This window comes from Buteo buteo, chromosome 27, assembly GCF_964188355.1.
Source record: "Buteo buteo chromosome 27, bButBut1.hap1.1, whole genome shotgun sequence".
NCBI classification, from domain to species: domain Eukaryota; kingdom Metazoa; phylum Chordata; class Aves; order Accipitriformes; family Accipitridae; genus Buteo; species Buteo buteo.
In genome coordinates, this window is record NC_134197.1 from 5567937 (window position 1) to 5586507 (window position 18571).

Genomic DNA, 18571 nt, shown 5'->3' on the forward strand with positions numbered 1-18571 from the left:
GCTGGGGGGGAGCCTGGATGGGGGCACGGAGCTGGGCTGGTGCTGGCTGCGGGGCTGTCCTCGTCCCGGGGAGACCTCTGGGGGCTACAGGCACCACTGGAGAAGATGCTGGAGCAGCTACGGGACGTGGAGGTCGGGCTGTGGAGATGTGCCCCCTGCGCACGGTGCGTGTGATCCCCCCACCCGAGCCCCCCGTTGCCGCTTTGCTTAGGTTGCGCTGGAGCAGCAGCGAAGGCAAGCGGTTCGTTTTCAGCAGCAGAAGTACAAGTAGTGTGGAAAAATGGTACGGAGGGGTACACCACCAGCTCGGCCGCTGCGAAGCCGTCGCTCTTCAGGAGACGATGAAACGTATGTACGAAACGTATGTACGTGCCTTTGGTAGCATCGCCAAGGGAGCCGGTGCCGCTCAGCGTGGGCTCATCTTTCTCAGATCTGCCCCAGGCTATCGTGGCTTTCTTTTTAGTTCTTCGTTTGTACTGTTCTCTGATCGCCGGCCTGCTCTGCTGCCTCTCTATCAAGTAGTGAACTAAAACCTTTACCTTCCTGTAATTCTCTTGATCTGTTTTCTGCCTGATCCTGCCAGCCAAATCGAGGGACTGGTCTCCTGCCTCCGTCCTGCGCTGTTCTTGCCCCCGACCTCTGCCCATCCTTTACCAGCTGTGGGTCTTTGGGAAACTCCCCACCACCAAATTGGGGTAAAGCCAAACAGCATCTCTGGCTGCCAGATACCTTTTTGGGGAAGAGGAAAAAACCATGGGGTGGGAAGGGGCATGGAGAAGCCCCTTAGCAGGGTTTGGTGACAGCAGATAGCTCCAGCAGTGCTGATTGCTCTTGATCCGCCTGCAGGTTAAAGCAGAAAGCTCCCAAACTACCCAGTGATGCTGTAAGGACCAGGCTGACGGTCCTGGATGTCACCACCAAGTGGCAGAGCCAGTTTGAAGGTCTTTGAGAAGGGACCGCATCCTGTAGCGCTGTGACCTGAGCTGGGCTCCCGGGCATCCTCCTCCTCAGTGCTGCTGGTCCTGCCCTGCTCCCCATGGGAGTGTGTGTGCACAGGTATGTCCTTTTGCCTTGGAAGGCCAGACTGGTCCAAGCAATAATTTAACTCTGTTAATGCTGTATTTTTTTTTTTTAAGTGCTGTGTGTGTTTGTAGGGCTGAAACCCACACCCATACTCTCGAGTCCTGCCCATGGGTACGGTGCAGAACCACAGAGCTTCTTGCTGTGCCTTTCACCCTCATGGTTGTAAATCTCAGCAGACACCAGTTTTCCTCCCTTCACTAATAATTGACAGTTTTGCCTCCCCTCTTTTTTTTTCCCACCTAAAGGAGGAGCCCATGTTTTCCATCTTCATCTCTGATCTGAGATGATTAAACCTGCTCTCTGGTGCAAAGGGCTTGGAGCAGTCGAGGAAATCTGTTGGCGTGAAGGAAAATAAAGCCTCCATCAGAATCAGCACGTAAATATTTTACCAGGTTTATGGACTCCTACCAGGGATGGGAACATGCAAAGGCCACCTCTCCGGTAACCTTTCCCAGTGCCTTCCAGTCAGCCGTCCCCAGCAGCCACAGGTTTTGCTCACCCTGTTGCACAGCTCCTTGTCCCAGCAGGAGCAGGGCAGGGCTCTCTCCTGAGCAACGCAGAGCTGGAAAAAAACCAGAGGGGAGGGTGAAGTATGTGTTTGAATAAACCTTGCCTTCTGATCAGCCTTCAGTAGTGGTCTGTTAGATCTCTGGCCTCGAAGATAAGGCAGGGAGGGATGCCCCGGAGCGATGCTTTCAAATGTATTTGTTCCCGTGGTGTGCTGAGCTGTGCTAACAGGAGCGTTGCCTCCGGGAGCTGTCGGTGGGTTGACGGCTGGAAAACCAGCAGCCAGAGCTGGTGGCTGTGGTGTGCTCGCTGGGACGCAGTTACTGACTACATGCCCCCAGCTCCTGTCACCTCTTGGGGTGGGAAATGGCCTGTGCTACAGGTAATGTTTTCTGCTGGACGTGGCACTGTGCCTGCAGCATCTGCTGCTGAAGCCTGGATCTGCCCAATGTCTTCCATCGGATGCGCTTGAGAGCTGGATTCATGGTTCTCCTTCGGGAGGGTCCCATCGGGACTCTGACTCCCCGTGTGTCCGGGGAAGGCAGCTGAAATTGCATCTCATCTTCTCTAACCCCTTCTGAAGCACCCTCGTCCCTGAGGAATGACCCCATCTCCCCATCCCACTCTGCTGGACCACCTCTGTTTTCAGGAGGCCGTGGCCTCTCCTTGCACTGGGAGGGAGGCCAGGACAGAGAGCTGAGCATCCGCTGGCCCGTCAGCTTGAAAGAAGAGCCTGAACGGGGAGACTCCGATCTGTCTGACCGCATGGGGATGCTGAAGTCCTGCTCTTGGCAGTCGGAAGGGTTTGCAAGAGGAGGCAGCCACTGGAGGGGCGAGATGCTCCAGTCCAGCCACGCTGCAGCCCCAGGGCTTGGCAGGACTCCTCCACACCCCATGTTTGCAGCCCAGCCTGGACCAGCTTAGTGGATCCCCGCACCACGGCGTAGAAGGACGTGGACCACCCAGCACCTTTGCCAGCGGTTTTCACCTGCTCAGGTGGCCGGGCAGGGAAGGAGGGTGGCCTGGCCGTGGCCGTCTTGGGTCACGGGTCCAGCAGCCACCGCGATGGAGCAGCCAGGCACACTGCCGTGCCTTCGTGCTGTTGCGCGGTGGAGAAGGGATGGGTGGTGGCAGGAGCAGAAGGACTTTTCCTTCTGCGGCTGATGGCTCTGTTGCTGCAGGCGGGACCGCAGGGCGGTTTGCCTTGGCAGGAAGGCGCCTGGAGCAGGCGGCGTTTCTCACCATGACCTCAGCGAAAATCCCTGCTCAGGGCTTTTTTAATCCCGGCCCGGTCCGTGGAGGGGAGTGGGAGGAAGCACAGCTCCCTTCTCACTGCGAGGTGTGGCAGATGCTGGTGGCTGGAGCCCTTCTCCCACTCGCTTCCTCTTCCCACCAGCTGAGCACCACGGGACCTGGCGCTTACACCCCGTAAATCACTCGGTTACTCATGATCCACTCCAAAAACTGCTGCTCCAGGGCCAGTGGATGGGCTGCTTGGGCATGGCCCCTGCTCCCCAAGGGGTTTCCGAACTTAACAGCCCATCCTGCGTCCCTCTAAATAAGGGGGGACTCCCTGGGCTTCTGTGGACACGATCAGAACGTCACCCCACACCGACCGCTGTGGTGCCACTGTGTTGCTGTGTGGTGTCACCGCTGCTTTCAGTCCCCTGCCCTCAGCAGGGACAGGCACAAACCTGGCACCATCCGCCCGGTGAAGCCACCCCGGTTAGGGGGGAGATGGGGGCAGACGCGTCCGCTGAGGAGGAGGAAAGATGGGTTGGGAGCGGGACCGTACAGCGGTGCCGCAGCTTCACGGGTCTCGTCCGGCAGCGCCGTGGGAAGTATTTCCAGCTGCTTTTAAGATGCTCGGTTCATCTCCTCCTCCACTCTTGGCTTGCCAAATGGCTACAGGAGCAGAGCCGGCCCCGCTGGGTGGCTGAGGCAGACCAGAAGCAGCGGGTGCTGGGAGCACTGGGGCGAGCGGGGGTGGGGAGGGAATTGGTTTTGATAGATCCAAGGCTGATCTTAAAAGTCAGGAAGAGAAAAATAAACTTCGGAGGGCTTGGGGGGGGGGGGTGTTTCTTTTAACCACCTGCAGGTGATGCAGGGGTGGGAAATAGCAGAAAGGTGAAAAAAATAAAGGGGATGTGGGCGATGGCTGAGAGCTGCTTTTGGGGAGGGCTGCTATGACTGTCTGCCACAGGGCTTTGCTCTGAGACAGATGATTCTGGGGGCGATTTAGTGGCTCCCAGCTGCACAGAGGTACAGCTCATGCCCCCACAGGGACCCAACGCTCTCCGGTCCCAGCACTGGGACGGGCAACTCCCAAAGCTGCAGCTGGAGCGTTGTGTGCATTGCTCAGGCCCTGCGATTCGGCTGCTTTTATGTTCGTTTCCCACAAATATTCCAGTTTGCTGGGCCAGAGCGGCTGGAGCCGATTCACACAAGTTTTGTTGTCTTCCGACACCCCCTCCCACCCCGAGTCTCAAATATTTCTCGCCACCGTCAGCGCCAGGACGGGTGTTCGTCCCATCGCCGTGCACACACAGCTCCCCAGAGAGAAGTCCCCGCGCCACAAACCTCCTGCGCTGCAGCCGGGCTGGGAACGCAGCGATTCATGAGTGACCCAAATGCAAATTAAAACAAAACAAAAAAAAAAAACCAACAAAAAAAAGGAGGTGGGCGAGCAGCAAAAATGGACTAAACCAGCGTGTTACTCTCTGCCCTCGATGCTGCAACTACCCAGGGACCAGGAAAGCCTTTGGCTGGACACAGCACTAGGAGCATCCCTTGGGCACGATGGTGTCAGCAGCTGTGGTCCCTACACAACAGCCAGTGTCTCCACCGAGCCGGGCTTGTCCCCACGCCGACGCCACACACCAGCGCTCTCCGAAAGGTACAGCCACCTTATCGGCTGCCGCGGGCTGGCGAGAGTAAACAGGACGTCCCACAACAGTGCCGGGGCGCAGATGAAAGCAGGCTGGCCTGACAAGCCCGCCAAGTATGCGAGAGCAGCAGGCTTTGCTTTTGTTTTCCTTTTGTTTATTAATGCGTGTATTTATTTACTTTTCGGCCCACGAGTAGGGAGAGGCTGGGAGCCTGGTGTGGGACAAACCGGAGGGCTGGTGTGCTGCCGGCCCCCGAAGGCTCAGTGGGGTGGGTTTTCTTTTTTTGTTTTGGTTGTTGGTTGTTTTTTTTAATTTTTATTTCATTTTTTAAGGCCCCCTGCCACGTGTTGCCCCATGCCCAGCAACCCCCAGCCTTTCCCCCTGCCAAAGGGCTCCTGCTCCTTGCACCAGCATCCCAGCCCCATGCCAAAGCCCCTGGCTCCCCAGTGCCTTGGTGGGTGCTTAACACAAGTTTTGGGCTGGTTTGCAGTGAACAGGTCCCCCGCACCCAGACCTGCCTGGGACCAGCTGGGTGCTGCCCCATGCTGGCAGCATCTCCCCATCCCTCCCGGGGGGGGCCCAAGCCTGCAGAAAGGGTGACGGCACCGCTGCCGGGAAGCGCCCGCGCTGCCGAAACCCCATGAGCAATAGGAAAAATACGCGGGCGAGCGGCGGGTGGCACAGCTTCCTCCGCCTGACGCAGTTCCCCTTCGCTGATCCCGGGGGTGGGGGGGGGGCCAAGGGGCACCAAATCCCGCACCCACCACACGGTCCCAGCCCTGACCCCCCCTGTGCTGTGGGATGGTGGATTTGCAGGGCCTGGTGTCCACCCTCCCCTTTCTCTGGGAAGCTTTTTGGGTATCTGTGAGTTTTTTGTTGGTTTTTTTTTGGGGGAGGATGCTGGGTCAGGGTGATGCTCAGTTCCCCAGGGCAGGATCCAGAGCCTCCCCTCTCTGCCTGCAGCAGCCCAAGGGCTGCAGTTTGGGGGATTTTTTTTAAATTTTTTTTTTTAATTTTTGGTGCCGTCTGAAGGTTGTGCGGGTGTTGGGAGGAGGGGTTGCTGCTTTAGCACACGCTGACTTCCTGCTAGGTTGTATTTTTAGCAAGGCCAACCCCCCCGATAACCCAGAGATTCAAGCAAAACTGTGAAGTAAGTAAGTGTGCCTTGAAAAGAAGAAGAAAAAAAAAAAAAGATGCTGGGTATGGAGGAAGGCGGAGGGAGGCGAGGATGGTGCAGGTGAAAGCTGGTACCCGTGCAGCACAAACAGGGCTGGTTTTGGCGGGGGCGAAGGGGGGGGGCAGATCTTAATGCTATTGCCACAACCCATGAAAGTTGAGGCTTAGTTACCGGCAGGTGGGTGCTTGGTGTTGGCTGAACCGGTGGTGGAGAGGGCGAAGGGAGGGAAGGGGCTCGGCCCCCGCCTGCAGCCCCCAACCTTCCCACGCACACGCCTGCCCGCCGGCTGTTAACAGCACCCTGCTAACAACCGGCTCTCACCTCGCCCCCGCTGCCTCCGCTCCCACCCCCAGCCTGGGAAAAACCTGCCCTGAGGTGCCAAGTCCTGCCCCAACCTTTTGGGGAGAGGAAGGAGGAGAGGACCCTCACGCCCTGGGATGCAAAAGGCCGGCAGATGCCGGTACCCGTGGGAAAAGAGAGGGATGCAGGCGTGACCCCTCCTCGGTGCATCCCTGAGAGCTTCGTTAGAGGTGATAACATCCGCGGGGGGAACAAGGGGTGTGCAGCGCAGCTCATCCATAAAGAGACGCCGGAGCCCAGGACCAGGTGACTGTGGTCAGCAAAAAAGCTGCTTTATTGGTGACGGCTCCCACGGGAACCCCGTGGCAGCAATCGGGTTCAAGTCCCTGAGAACACGCTGTCCATGCTGGTTCCCCATCCCACATCTATTGCTTTAAACACATCCTAGTTACAAAAAGCACAGAGTGATGTTCCAGATACTGGAACATATAAATTAAGGTAAGTGATAGTTACAAGACATCGCAAAATTTTTTTTTTCTTTCTTAAACAGATTATCAAAGGTTGGGGATTTTTTTTTTTTTTCTGATCCACAGAAAATGTATAAAAAGCATTTTAAAATCTACATATTTCTCAATGTGGTTTTCTTCTTAAAAAAAGGCACAGTAAAAAAAATACTGGCGCAATAACATATTTACAACGCACCCATTATGGGCTATTTTCACTCAGCTTCGGGTTGGAAACGTTCAGCTCCAGCTCAGCCCATTTACCCCAGGGTTGCAGGGCTGGCAGTGGCAGGCAGGGCAGCTGGGGGGGGGGGATGCAGGATTCTTCTCCGTCCCCGGCTAAATCCCTCCCCGGCAGGGAGAAAGCAGTGGCCAGGCTGGGAAATGCTACCTGCCCGTGGCAGGTTCCCATCCAGCCGGGCACCTCTCGGGTTCTCCGGTCACCCCAGCAGCATCCGCAGGGCTGGAGGATGCTCTGGTCCCACGGTGGTGGTGGGGGGCACCCACCCAGCCCACAGCCGGCCCGCGAGCAGGCGGGGAAGCGGAACCGAAGGGAGACCCTGTCCAAACACGGTGCCCACACCGCACCGGCAGCTCCGGAAAAGCCCCCTCCCGTATTTATAGAAAGTCTTTACATTAGTCTCTATAAATAGTGCATAGATCGATGCTGCCAGCAACAGTTCAGCCAGACGGGGGGGGGGAAGATGTGGGAAAACGGAGCTAACGCCAACACCGGCTGGCAGCCCACCCCACCGTCTCCCTCTGTTTTCGGCTGTCGAGCACCCAGCAGCTTTGCAGCACCCTGGAGCAGGGAGGTTTCCCCTGCCCACCCTCTGCCTGCCTGCCGAGCCAGGGAGCAAAACTCGCTGGTGACTCTTCATCCAAATCGGGAGCCGGAGCTTCGCTGCTGAGATTTTGGGGCTGGGAGAGAGGAGGGTGGGATGGGTGAGGGGTTACGGGAGCGAGGTGGGCGGTCGAGGCAAGGGAAGCGGGGGAGGCACACACCAAAAAAACCTTAACATTTGAAAGGGGGGAAAAAAAATTAAAAAAAAATAGGAGAAGCAAGCCCGGGGGAGGCAGAGGCCCGCAGTGCCTGCGGTCGCTCCCCACGCATGGCGTGGGGCCCGCCAGCACCGCGGGGGTGCCCCACGGTTAAGTGCTCAGGACCCGTCCCCCTCCACCGTCCTGGCCGGAGCAGGCAGCGGGCACGGGCAGGCAGGGCAGGCAGGGCAGGGGACACGGGGGCCGCACAGCAGCCTTCAGTACACACACACACACACTGTGCAATACCACAGCAACGACGTCCGTCCGTCCGTCTGCCTCGCGGCGAGGCCGGACCGACACAACCCGCACGCGGGTCCCGCACGCCCGTCGGATACCGGGGAAATTCGGGACGAGGTTGGAGGGGGACACGAGCCTCCTAGTAAACCACGTTGGCGGGGCACCACGGCGTGTCGGGGTACAGCAGGCAGTGAACGGAGCGAAACCTGCGGAGGAGAGGAGCGATGCTGAGCGTGGCGTGGCGACGGCCCCGCGGCACCCCGGCTTGGGGGGGGGACACACGGACAGGGTCGCCTCATCTCACCTGGATGGGTCCTCCTCGACGGAGAAGGCTCCCTTCATGTGGATGGAGTTGCGCTTGTTTTCGAACATGCCGTAGCTTAGTGTCACCTGGAGGGGGGGGAGCACAGAGGGGGGTGAAGCGGCCGACATGGCCACAAGGATCAAGCAGGGGCGTGGGGTGGGCTGCAAAATTCCCCCCTTTTCCCAAAGTGTCCAGTCACAGCCTGTATCACCCCACAGGGATGGGCTCATGGGGCTTTCGCCCTCTGATGACGTGTTGGTCACACGTCAATCAATCTCCTAGCCACGATGCCCGATTTTTAGGTGCCAACATGAAACCAGCTGACGGTACCGTCCACCCCTGACCCCTCCATCCACCCCAGGGCGTCAGGACAGGGGATACCTGTTTGTGGATCTCCGACTTGGGCACCTGGTGGAGGTTCTCCAGGTGCGAGTGGAAGAGGTTGCTGCGGATGAGCTTCACCCCCAGCACGGACTCGATGATGTAGCCGATGGTGCAGTCGTCGGGCAGGCGGATCTTCTCCGCGGTGCTCATGAAGTGGCCCCCGCTGCGGGGAGACAGAGAGGGGCTGCAGAGGAGCAAAGCCCAGGGGACGCGGGCACCCTGCGGGGTCTGGGCTTGGCCGGTGGGGGCCCAGCCCTCATTAAAAGTCAATTAGGGGGAACCGAAGTCCTTCCCGGCTTGTTTCCAAGCCTCCTGCAGGCACCCCCAGCAAGGCAAAGAGAGCAAGGTGGTGGGACGCGGTCCAACGTCCATCCCCAAAGATGTCGCCGCTCTGTGCCCCGTGACAAGTCCCCACGGGAGAGCAAAGCAACGCTCTTACCTGGCCCACGGGCTCATCTTCAGTGCCAGCCCCCGGCTGATACAAAACCCCGCTCCGCCCGTGGCAAACCAGAAATGCACAGGGTGCTGCGAGAGAGGGGGAAGCAGTGGCCGTGAGACCTCCTCCCGCCGACCGGGGAGCAAATCCCAGCCCAAATTAAGCCAGCCCCAACCTCTCGCCCACCCCCCCTCCACCTCACCATCTTGTTCTCGCTGATCCTTTCCGTAGCCTGGATGGGCCGGTCCAGGCTGGGCTTCCCGATGTAGATGTCCTGCGTGTGGGGATAGCTGGAGAGCAGCTTCACCAGCGTCCGCACGTTCACGTAGTTGTCGTCATCCACGTGGCAGAACCACCTGCAGTGGCAGCAGTGTCACGACGGGCCGGGGCAGCTCCCCAGACCCCACGCTGAGCTACGGCCCCAAAAAACGTGACCGGCCTCCGCTTGCGCCGTCCCCCTCCCCTCGCAGCCCCGCCGTCCCCTGCGGCAGCCCCCTGGCGCTGCTTACTTTCTGCCGGACTCGATGAACTTGTCGTACTCCACGGCCATCTTGCAGGACAGGGCCTGGCGGCTGTGGGCGGCCGAGCAGTTGGTGTTGATGACGTTCCCTGTGGGAAAAGACGGCGGGGGGTCAAAGCCCGGCATCGGGGAATCCCAACGCCTCCCCGCGTGCTCGAATGGCGACGCTTCACCACACACACCCCAGGCGTGCCAGGGAGATGGAAACCCCACGGATATCCCTGATGCTCGGTGGCCTCCGTGCCACGTCGTTTTGGGCAAAGAATGAACTTTTTTTGTGAATGGTTTTTGGGTCCATGTGAGCAAGGGATGCGGATGCAGCAGATGCACCAGGGTTGAGTGATATATCACTTGCCACGCATGATGCCACCCTACATCACCTTGCCCATCCTGGGACGATGTACCAGCCACCCTGGGAGCGAGGGGGTGTCTGAGAGCTGGCTTCTCCAGGACACGGTAGCCAAAATCCTGTTCCCGCTGCCTTTTCCTGCAGCCGCCACGCTGGGCCCAGGGAAGGGCCGCCAGGGAAATGCTCCCATGAAATCTTGGCCGCGTTGCCCATCAAACCCACCTCGCCCCAGGAAAAAAACTGGTGCAAAGGCACCCACTCCATTAGCGTGCTCCCCAGCAGCGTCATGCAGGAGATGGGCTGGGCTGACTGGGAAGGAAACCCGTCCCCAGATGGGGCTCCCGGGCAGAGGGTGCTTTAGGCACAATCAGTGAAATGAGTTGCCTCGTTCTCAGCCCAGGTCCCTGTGGCGAGGGCTCCTGAGATTAGTGTCTAACCAGTGGCATTTTGGCCATTTTTTGTTCAGAGTTCCCACAGTAGGCTCCACGCCAGCCATGCTCCCCAGGCCGGGGCTCCTCAGGGGACCTGGCCGGCTCACGCACGCAAAGGGACAAGGGCCACAGACTCACGTGCTTGCTTCTTCAGCTCTTCATCCTCCCCATCTGTGAAGATGAAGGTCTGAAAGAGAAGACGAGGCACGTTTGAGGACTAAGGGGCTGAGGCCACGTGGCTCTGGATGCGACACGGCACCAGGGGATCAGCCCCTCCAGGATGCCAGCGGTGACTTCTTCCCCCTCGCCAAAACCCAAAGCGGCACCGGAGACGCCGGGCATCCCCGCAACACACTCAGCTTCAGACCAAGAAGGGTGCCAAGCCATCCCGGCTGGACACGGCACGCACCGTCGTGTCTCACCGAGGTGCAAACCCCAGCCCCCCGCCCTGAGCATCCCCATCCTCTCGCCTTTTCCGTGAAGCAGCAGCAGGCAGGGGGATTTGGGGCGACGCAAGGGGCCGTCCCCAGCGCGAGGCGGAGAGGAGCAGGTGACGGGGAGCAGAACGCAGCTTGATCTGCGCCGGGACTTCAGACTTTAGCCGACGCGGCCGGGGATGCCGAAGCAGCCGCCCGGCAGCTCTCCCTTGCCCGGGCAGGTGTGTTTGCCCACGACGCCGGCTGCCAGCCACATCCCCACCTGTGTCAACAGCACTTCACCGTCCCCGGCCACTTGCAAAACACCCCCCCAGCTCCTCTCTGCTCCCTATCCCCCTCCCAGGGTGGCTGAGTGGGTGCTGGTGGGTGGCTCTCGCCAGCCCCGAGGAGGGGACAGTCCCTCGCTGCCCACCCCAGCACGGTCCCCACGGTGCCAGGCAGCATCCCACCTCCACCCCAAGCACCCGAGCTGCCCGCCTGGCTGCACTCCTCTATTTACAGAGCTAATTCCTGGCATATGCTGCCCGGGTAGGAGGATTGGGAGGGGGGGCTGCTGTTGGCCTGGGATTTGGGGAAGGATGAGAAGCAGGAGGAGAGAGCAGGGGGTGGGAAAGGCATCGCCATCAATCAGCGGGCAGCAAACAAAGCTGGAGGAGAGAAACCACAACCAGCTGCCAAGCGCTATTAAAAACCAGACGTGCACAAAAGGGCAAAGGAAGAAAGACAAAAGGGCTGGGGGGGGGGAAGGAAGGCAGGAGGCGGCGGAGGGGGGGGGACGATGATGGAGCCTGAGCACTGGGGATGATGAATTACAAGTGAGCTGGAAATTGGGTGCCACCCCGCAGCCGGCCGGCCCCGGGAACGCGCTGGGGTTTTGTGGTTTGTTTGAGGAGGTGGGTACAATAGTGGGGTTGACTTTACTCAGCGGAGGAGAGTTAAGCGGGCAGCGGTGGTCATTAGCATACAGCTGCACTGGTTAACCCGGCCGGCCTGTGTTTGCTCAGGTCCCAAGCTGGGACGCTGGTGGGGAGAGCCCAGATCCGCTGGGAGGCTGAATGGGAGGGGAGGAGGGCGCGTTCCTGGGGACGGGGCTACAAGTGACCTTTGGGGCTTTTTTCCTTGGGGAGAAAAGAAAAAGTTAAAAAAAAAAAAGAAAAAAAAAAGGATGGAGGAGGTGGGAAGGCAAGTTCTCACAAATGCACAGCCTGCTGTGCAGCCTGGCTTTTGGGGAAGGACAGAGGTCAGCCCCCCCTAAGGGGTCAGGAAGGCTTTGAGCAAAAGTTTAGGGGACTGGGGACCCGCTGATGAGGAGGGGACAGCTGGGGGACAGGGACCTTAGCTCATCAGCTGCCAGGCCAAGGATACCTGTGGCCGTTGCGGCCCTGGGGACGCATCACTGCTGGGATGGGACAGGGTCAGCGCTGTGCACTTGTGCACGGAGGAGGAGGAGGATGTCACCCCCAACCAACACAGGGTCCAGCCAGCACCTTGCTGCTGGTCCCCATTTTCACCAGGTGCCCAGCTGCTGGGGCTACAAGCTGAACCAGGGCAGCGGGAGACCGTCCAAGGATGCCCAGGATGATCCCATCACAAGCCCTTTCTCACCCACCCGGAGGCACGTGGTGCCCCGGTACATCCCTCTCAGGCTCCAGCCCTGCCGGAGCGGGACGGGGGACACAGCCTCCGCACAGGCGAGACAGAAAATGTTTGCTTGATTAGCACAGAAACGCCATCCAGCAACTGCCTTCAGCTGCTCCAAAAATAACCCTACAACTAATCCTCCAGCTCAGCCGCTATAAATAGACCACAGGGACAATTGTTTATTACTCGCCCGTACCGAAAGGCAGGCGAGTCCTAAGGAGGCATCTTCCCTCCAGCCTCTCCCCACGTACATCCCCATAATTTTCCTGGTGTGGGTGGACCAGGTGGCACTTTGGGGACCAGGACAGGGGCACACAGCCCTGCAAGTCACATCATAGGGGTTATCGGGGCCTCACAGGTTCCCAATCTCCCTCCTAGCCCCACCATGACATTCTATTAAAACTGAAAAAAAAAAAAAAAAAAAAAAAAAAGCCTTTATTTTTTAATTCATTTGTCTGCATTTCTTGGAGGGGAGCTGCACCCTTCCTACACAGCCCCTTTGCCTGGGGCTGCACGGGAGAGGAGCAGAGGTGCCAGGTGAGCCTGGGAGGGGACAGACCAGGAAAAGAGGGGGACAAGAAAACACCGTGTCCGTGTGACAAAGGAAAAAACCACGGATCAGCCTTTGGCATCCCCCGTGTGGGATGCTGGACGTACAGTGGAGCAAGCGGGATGGGACGCTGCAGCCAACATCCCCGAGCCGTCACCTACCAAGCTGCCATCTCCAGCCCCAACCCCTCTCCCAGGCAGAAAGCACCCAAAGCCCTTACACCCCACCCCTCTCCACTTTTCTCCCACTTGGCCCCTGTGCCAGCCGTGGCACTGAGGGGTGCCAGGACCTCCTGGGCCCCCCCCGCAGTAACTTTTCCTGCGGGGTGCAGGAGAGGAAAGGCCCGCTGCCCCCCCCCAACCCTTGCAGGAAACCTCATTGTTCTCAAAACTGCAGCTTCAAGAAACACAGGATGCCAAATCCCTCCCAAACAATAGCTGCCACTGCTTCATATGGCCCCGTACAATGCGCGGCCTCTGCGTACGGGACCGAGAGGCACCCGGGGTCCCCATGGCCGGGATGGGGTCAGCCCCCCCCAACTGCCTGCAAGGAGCCAGGCAGCCGCCTGCAGCCCCCCCATGTCCTCCTCACCCTTGGGGAGGGCCCATTTCTTTTTTTTTTTCTTGCCTTCCCCTTCGTTTCTCCTTTCGCGGTGACTCATTTCCCCCTCCGCCAACCGAGCTCATGGGTCGCTGGGTGCTGCGCAAGGCGTCCCACCAGCCACAGGACCACCCTGGGGGTCATCCTGCCACCCTCCGCGCTGCCCGGCCCAGCGGTCCGGCCAGCTTTCTGGGGTGACACACGCTCAGCAGACCCCATGCCCCCCACCGTCTCCACCTTCCCCAGCAGCACACCCGCCAAAAAGGGGAACTGGCACCCCCGTGACCTTGCAGTGCACAAATCCTGCCCCCGCGCCACGTCTCATTTCCCCGTGCTGGGAGAGGATGGAGCACCCCGGCACCCATCTACGCATCACCCAGGGGGTGGGGGGGCTGCACCCCCTTTCACCCCAAGGACAAGGGGGATGCAGCCACCCTGCTTGGGTACAGGGAGGCAGCCAAGAGGTGCTGGGGGGGGCTGAGCCTCCAGCTGGGCTCCGGGGGGAGGTAAGGGTGCTGCCGGAGCAGGTCCCTTCCCCAGCTTTTTGTCCCCTGCAGCAGATGTTTTCCCTCCAGCCTGCGGGGGTTAGGAGGGAAAATCCCCACCCCGCTTCAACGGGGTGGGAGCAGCGCGACGGCAGCGTCCCCACTCCTGCGTGGCGGTGGCTTTCCCCAGGACTGGGGTGGGGGGGTCTGTGCTGGCACAGGGGTCCCAGGGCTGGGAGCCGCAGAGGCGGGGAAGGGGCTTGCCAGGCCGTGGGCCCTTCATCCCCCCCCGCTCCTTTCGCCAAGAGGAAGAATCCTCCACTGTAATTTTAAATGCTATAATTTTTTAATAACCTCCTCGCAAACAATGAGCTCATTGTGCGGCGAGGGTCCCCCACCCTCCCGCCTGGCGCTCCACGCGCGCCGCTCACCAGCTCCGGGGCTTTTATGGACAAGGACAGCGGCATCATTTGGGGCAGGCAATTAAGGGGCCCCCACCCCCAAAAACCACACAGGCTGCCCTGGGGTGGGGGGGCAGCAGGGAGGGACCTTCACACATGAGCTGAGTTCAGCAGTGCTCAGCAGGCCCTGGCGCACAGCCCAGGGCTGGGGGAAGCCGGCTGCACTGGGGAGCTGTTTTGGGATGAGCAGCCCAACCCAGTCTCAACCGCTCCGGTGGGAGCCCAAGTGGGACACCAGTGCCAGCGCCATCCACCGCAGCCACCCCAAAGATGGGGACCCTGGCCAAGGTGCTAGAGAGAAATTTGGGAGCCGCCATCGGAGGAGCGTGCTCATCGGAAGGCAAACCCATTCCCTCTGCCCCGAGAGCAGGAATTTTTTCAAAGCCTGCAATTATCGCGCCGAGCTGGAGGAAGCCAGCAGATCCCACGCTGGTGGGACGGCAGCCCAGCCCGGACCCCTCACGGGCACCGCGGCGTGCGCCGAGCCGCCCGGCCGCCTTCGGGGTGCCCTGCGGATGGGGGACGTTTCTTATGCAACTCTGCCACTGCAAATCACCCGACTCAGCAGGAAAGCGGTGGGTTTGGACTCACTCCTGTCCAGGATTTCTGCCTAATGGCCATTTTTCCTCCCCCTTCTCTTTTCTTTCAAGTGCAAAGTTTCCCCAGACTACACTCCAGCATCCTAAGGATACGGAGACAGCTGGAAACTCTCCCCAAAGCAAGGAGGGGAAAACCCATAACTCTCCTTCAACAGCAGCTTGTCCGGCCTGGATTGTGCAACCCGAGGAGCAGATTTAGAATCGAATAGGGATCTGCTCTCCCTGCGCAGAAAGAAGCAGGAAGGAGAAGGGGGTGCCCTTTGCAGTGTCTTGGAGGGGACAGAGGGCAGGAAACAGGGACTATTGTGGGCAGAACAAAGAGCAGCCAAGGAAGGACACAATAGCTATTCCTCCCTATCTGCCAGGGTCCAGCCTGGAGTTACCTGCTGGATTTAACCCCTTCTCACCAGTGCCTGCATCCCTCCCGCCCGGAGAGCTGCCTGGCTAATGAAGAGCCGAGAGGGAGGTCGGGGTTTGATGCAAGAAGAGGATCCGGGGAAGGAGAGACATGCCATGGGGCATGGGGGATTCTCAGCCCTTGGGTAGGAACTTCCCCACGTCGCTGAGGCAGCACATGTGCCTGAGCACCACTAGTGAAACAGGAGCGAGAGAGGGACAGGATGAGCAGAGACGGGCCTGACTCAGACCAAGAGAGACGTTTGAGCAGAGGCAGCACCCCGCTGTCACCGAACCACCCTCCTGGGGCAGAAACCACAGGACGAGGCAAGGAGGGGATGCAGGAACTGCACAAGTTCCCCAAGACAGGGAAGCAAGGGAGAGGAGCCCCATGGCACCAATCCTGCACTCCGCAGGCGAAAAAAACCCAACTTGATGCCAAGTTTGGGGGAGCCCAGGGTGTCCCAAAGCTTCCCAGATAGAGTGGCCAGGTCAGCCAGGGAAGACCGGAGCCGGTCACCACTGGCAGCAACAGGTTCATCCCCTCTGCCTCCATGCGTCCCCCCGCCAGCCCTCGTTTTTCTCCGCAGGACTTCGCGCCGCCTCCAGCTCTCTCGGCAGCTCCTTGTCCTCAAGTGCTGTACAAGAGCCGTCACTCAGCGGCTTGGCTTGTCAGGCGGGCACCTCGCCGGGCTGCGGCCCCCCTGGCTTCATGGCCCTCATCTCTAGGCAACCTGACCTGGACACGGCCGGCTTCGGCTCCCCCGTTCCCATGGAAAGTGCCACACAAGAGGCTGCGAAGCCTTTTCTCTGCGCCAGGAGAAAAGGGGCTTTGTTAGCTTGCCCAGGGGGACAGCGTGAGAGCCGAGCCTCGGGTCTCTGGGAATCCAAACGGACAAACGAAGCACAACAAAAAAAAAAAAACCTAGAAGAAAGCCGGAGCTCACAAGAGAGAGGGGAGAAAAAAAAAAAGAGCAGCCATTCCCAGCATCATCTGTAGGTGCTCAAAGAGCGTTTTCCACCACCACCACTCACCACCCCCTTGCAGTGACAGCAGAGCATAAAAGAGGTTTCCACTAAATAACTGTACCAGGGAAAGACGGCAGAGCCACTGCCAAGCCCAGGAGACCTGAACAAAAAAAAAGGGACAAGATTCACAAGGGGGAAAAAAAAGAACCACCAAGATAATGCTTGGGGTAAGTTGCAGGAGCCAAGACCCCACAGGGTCCGGCAGACCCGGTGAAGGAGGCAGGGGCAGGTCGATCCCCACCCCCACCTCCCTCCTCAGCCACCCCAGATTTCAAAAAAAAAAAAACCCAACAAAAAAACCCCAGTTTGCAAGCAAGAAACACGATTCCAGGCCAGGAGGAAACACGTGAAGACAGTAGGATGGAAAGGTTAGGACCAAGCATAACTTACTTGGGAAGCTGTCTAAGGATAGAAAAAGTGTCTTAAGAGCAGATGGTAAGGCACATTTCCGAAGGAAACAGCTTTTTTTTTTTTTTTTTTCCCCTTTTCAATTTTGCTTCAGTACTTGAAGGACAGCGTGAGGGACTGCCAGGGCTCTGGGCAGGACATCGGTAAGGTCAGGAATCGGACTAGCTGGAACCGCTGTGGTGCGGGTGGGCCAGAGCAGACCTGCAAAAGCCCCCGGCCACTCCAGCCCTGCCCAGTTCCTGGCAAGAGGACCGAGAACCTCGGCACGTCCCAGTGCTCTCTCAGCCCTGGGCTGCAAAAACCGGGTGTCCTTTGGGCAACCCACCGGTGGGCACTTCATGGGGCCCTGCTAAACCTCACCCGCAGCCCAGGAGAGCACCGACAGGGACCTGACCCCGATTGTTGGCACCAGCGGGCTGGGTCGCATCCCTACAGCGTGCCTCAGTTTCCCCAGTGGAAAGCAACTCGCGGCAAGCTCTGCAATGGGAGCCGCTCAGCACGAAGGAGTTTTTTTTGGGGGAGGACGGCTGCTGAGTGCGAGGAGCCCAGGTGAGGCTCTCTCCATCCCTCACCCTCCAACGCAGCCCTTCGCCCTCCCGAAACCACGGCTGGCTCCACAACGGCCCAGCCAGCCCCCAAATACCACCCTGCTCAGGGGGAGCAGAAAGACGAGGTGGCATTTGCCGGGACACAACACCCCCCCGGCCCCCCCACGCCACGAAGGGGCTGCCACCCCCCGCTCCGGCCAGCGGCTGGGAGCGTCCGCGTCCCCCCCCATCCCCTCACCATGTCGCGGTTGCGGGAGATCCAGGTGTCGAGCAGCAGCTCCAGCCTCGCCTTGTGGAACTTCTTGGTGGTTTTGACGGCGATGAAAACGTCGCGGGGGGAGATATCCTCGGCCGGTGGTCTCGGGGGGCTCGGCGGAGCGGCGGGCAGCTCCCGCCGGGCTCGGCTCAGCCGCCCGAAGTAATCGGCGAAGCTCCGGAGACCGGCGGGACCCTCCGCCGCCGCCGCCGGGGCTGGGGGGGCCACCGCCACCGCCCCCAGGCTCTGCAGCGCCCGCTGCGCCCCACCGGCCTCCCCCCGGGCCAACCCCGGTCTCCCCGGCGGCTCCACCATGAGCACCAGCAGGCAGGTGAACATGGAGCCCACGAGGGACAGCAGCAGTTTCCTCCCGCAGCTCTTCAGCATCCTCCCGCCGCCGGCCACCCGCGCTCCTCCTTCCTCCTCCTCCTCCTCCTCCTCCTCCTCTTCTTCCTCCTCCCTCCCTCCTCCTCCTCCTCTCCGCGCCGCCACCGGCCGCGCTCCGCCCGCCCCACCACCGGCCCCCCGCTCCGCTCCCGTCGCCTTTTAAACCGCCCCCGCCTCCGCCCGGGGAGGGACGGGGACCGGGGGCCGCCCCCCACGCGGGGGCGTGGGCAGCCAGCGCCCTGCCCTGCCCGCAGCCTGCCCGCTCCGTTCCCCCCAAAACCCCGCGCCTTGCCCCGTGCCCCCCCCCCCCACTCGCGTTTCTTGCCCACCCCCCTCGGCCCCCTCCTGCCTGGCTTCTGCCCTCGGCTCACCTCCTGCCTTTGCCTTTAGGGTTTTTTTGGAGCGTGTGGCAGGGTGCAGGCAGGCTGCCTGCTTCTCTTTCCCTCCCTCCGTGGCCCTGGGGGGGGGTGTGGGAAGATGGGGAGGATGGGGGTACACCCGTCCCTGCAGCCCCACCAGCGAGCAGGGAGCATCGTTGGCCGTTTCGTCCGTAGCAAGGAGCGCGTTTCCCCCCTCCCCACTCAGCTTTTTATTTCCCAGAGCCCTGCGCC

General features: G+C 60.2%; 1 protein-coding gene across 1 annotated transcript; it reads right to left on the reverse strand.

Moving 5' to 3' along the window:
- Window positions 1-6257: 6257 nt before the first annotated feature.
- On the reverse strand, window positions 6258-17999 carry LFNG (LFNG O-fucosylpeptide 3-beta-N-acetylglucosaminyltransferase). Its single transcript, XM_075058426.1, has 8 exons — window positions 17556-17999; window positions 10302-10350; window positions 9373-9472; window positions 9066-9219; window positions 8867-8952; window positions 8425-8590; window positions 8044-8129; window positions 6258-7945 (listed from the first exon to the last, which is right to left on the reverse strand). Exons 1-8 carry the CDS (start codon window positions 17958-17960, stop codon window positions 7879-7881), a joined length of 1113 nt encoding a protein of 370 aa, XP_074914527.1. The 5' UTR covers window positions 17961-17999; the 3' UTR covers window positions 6258-7878.
- Between the last annotated feature and the right edge of the window lie 572 nt (window positions 18000-18571).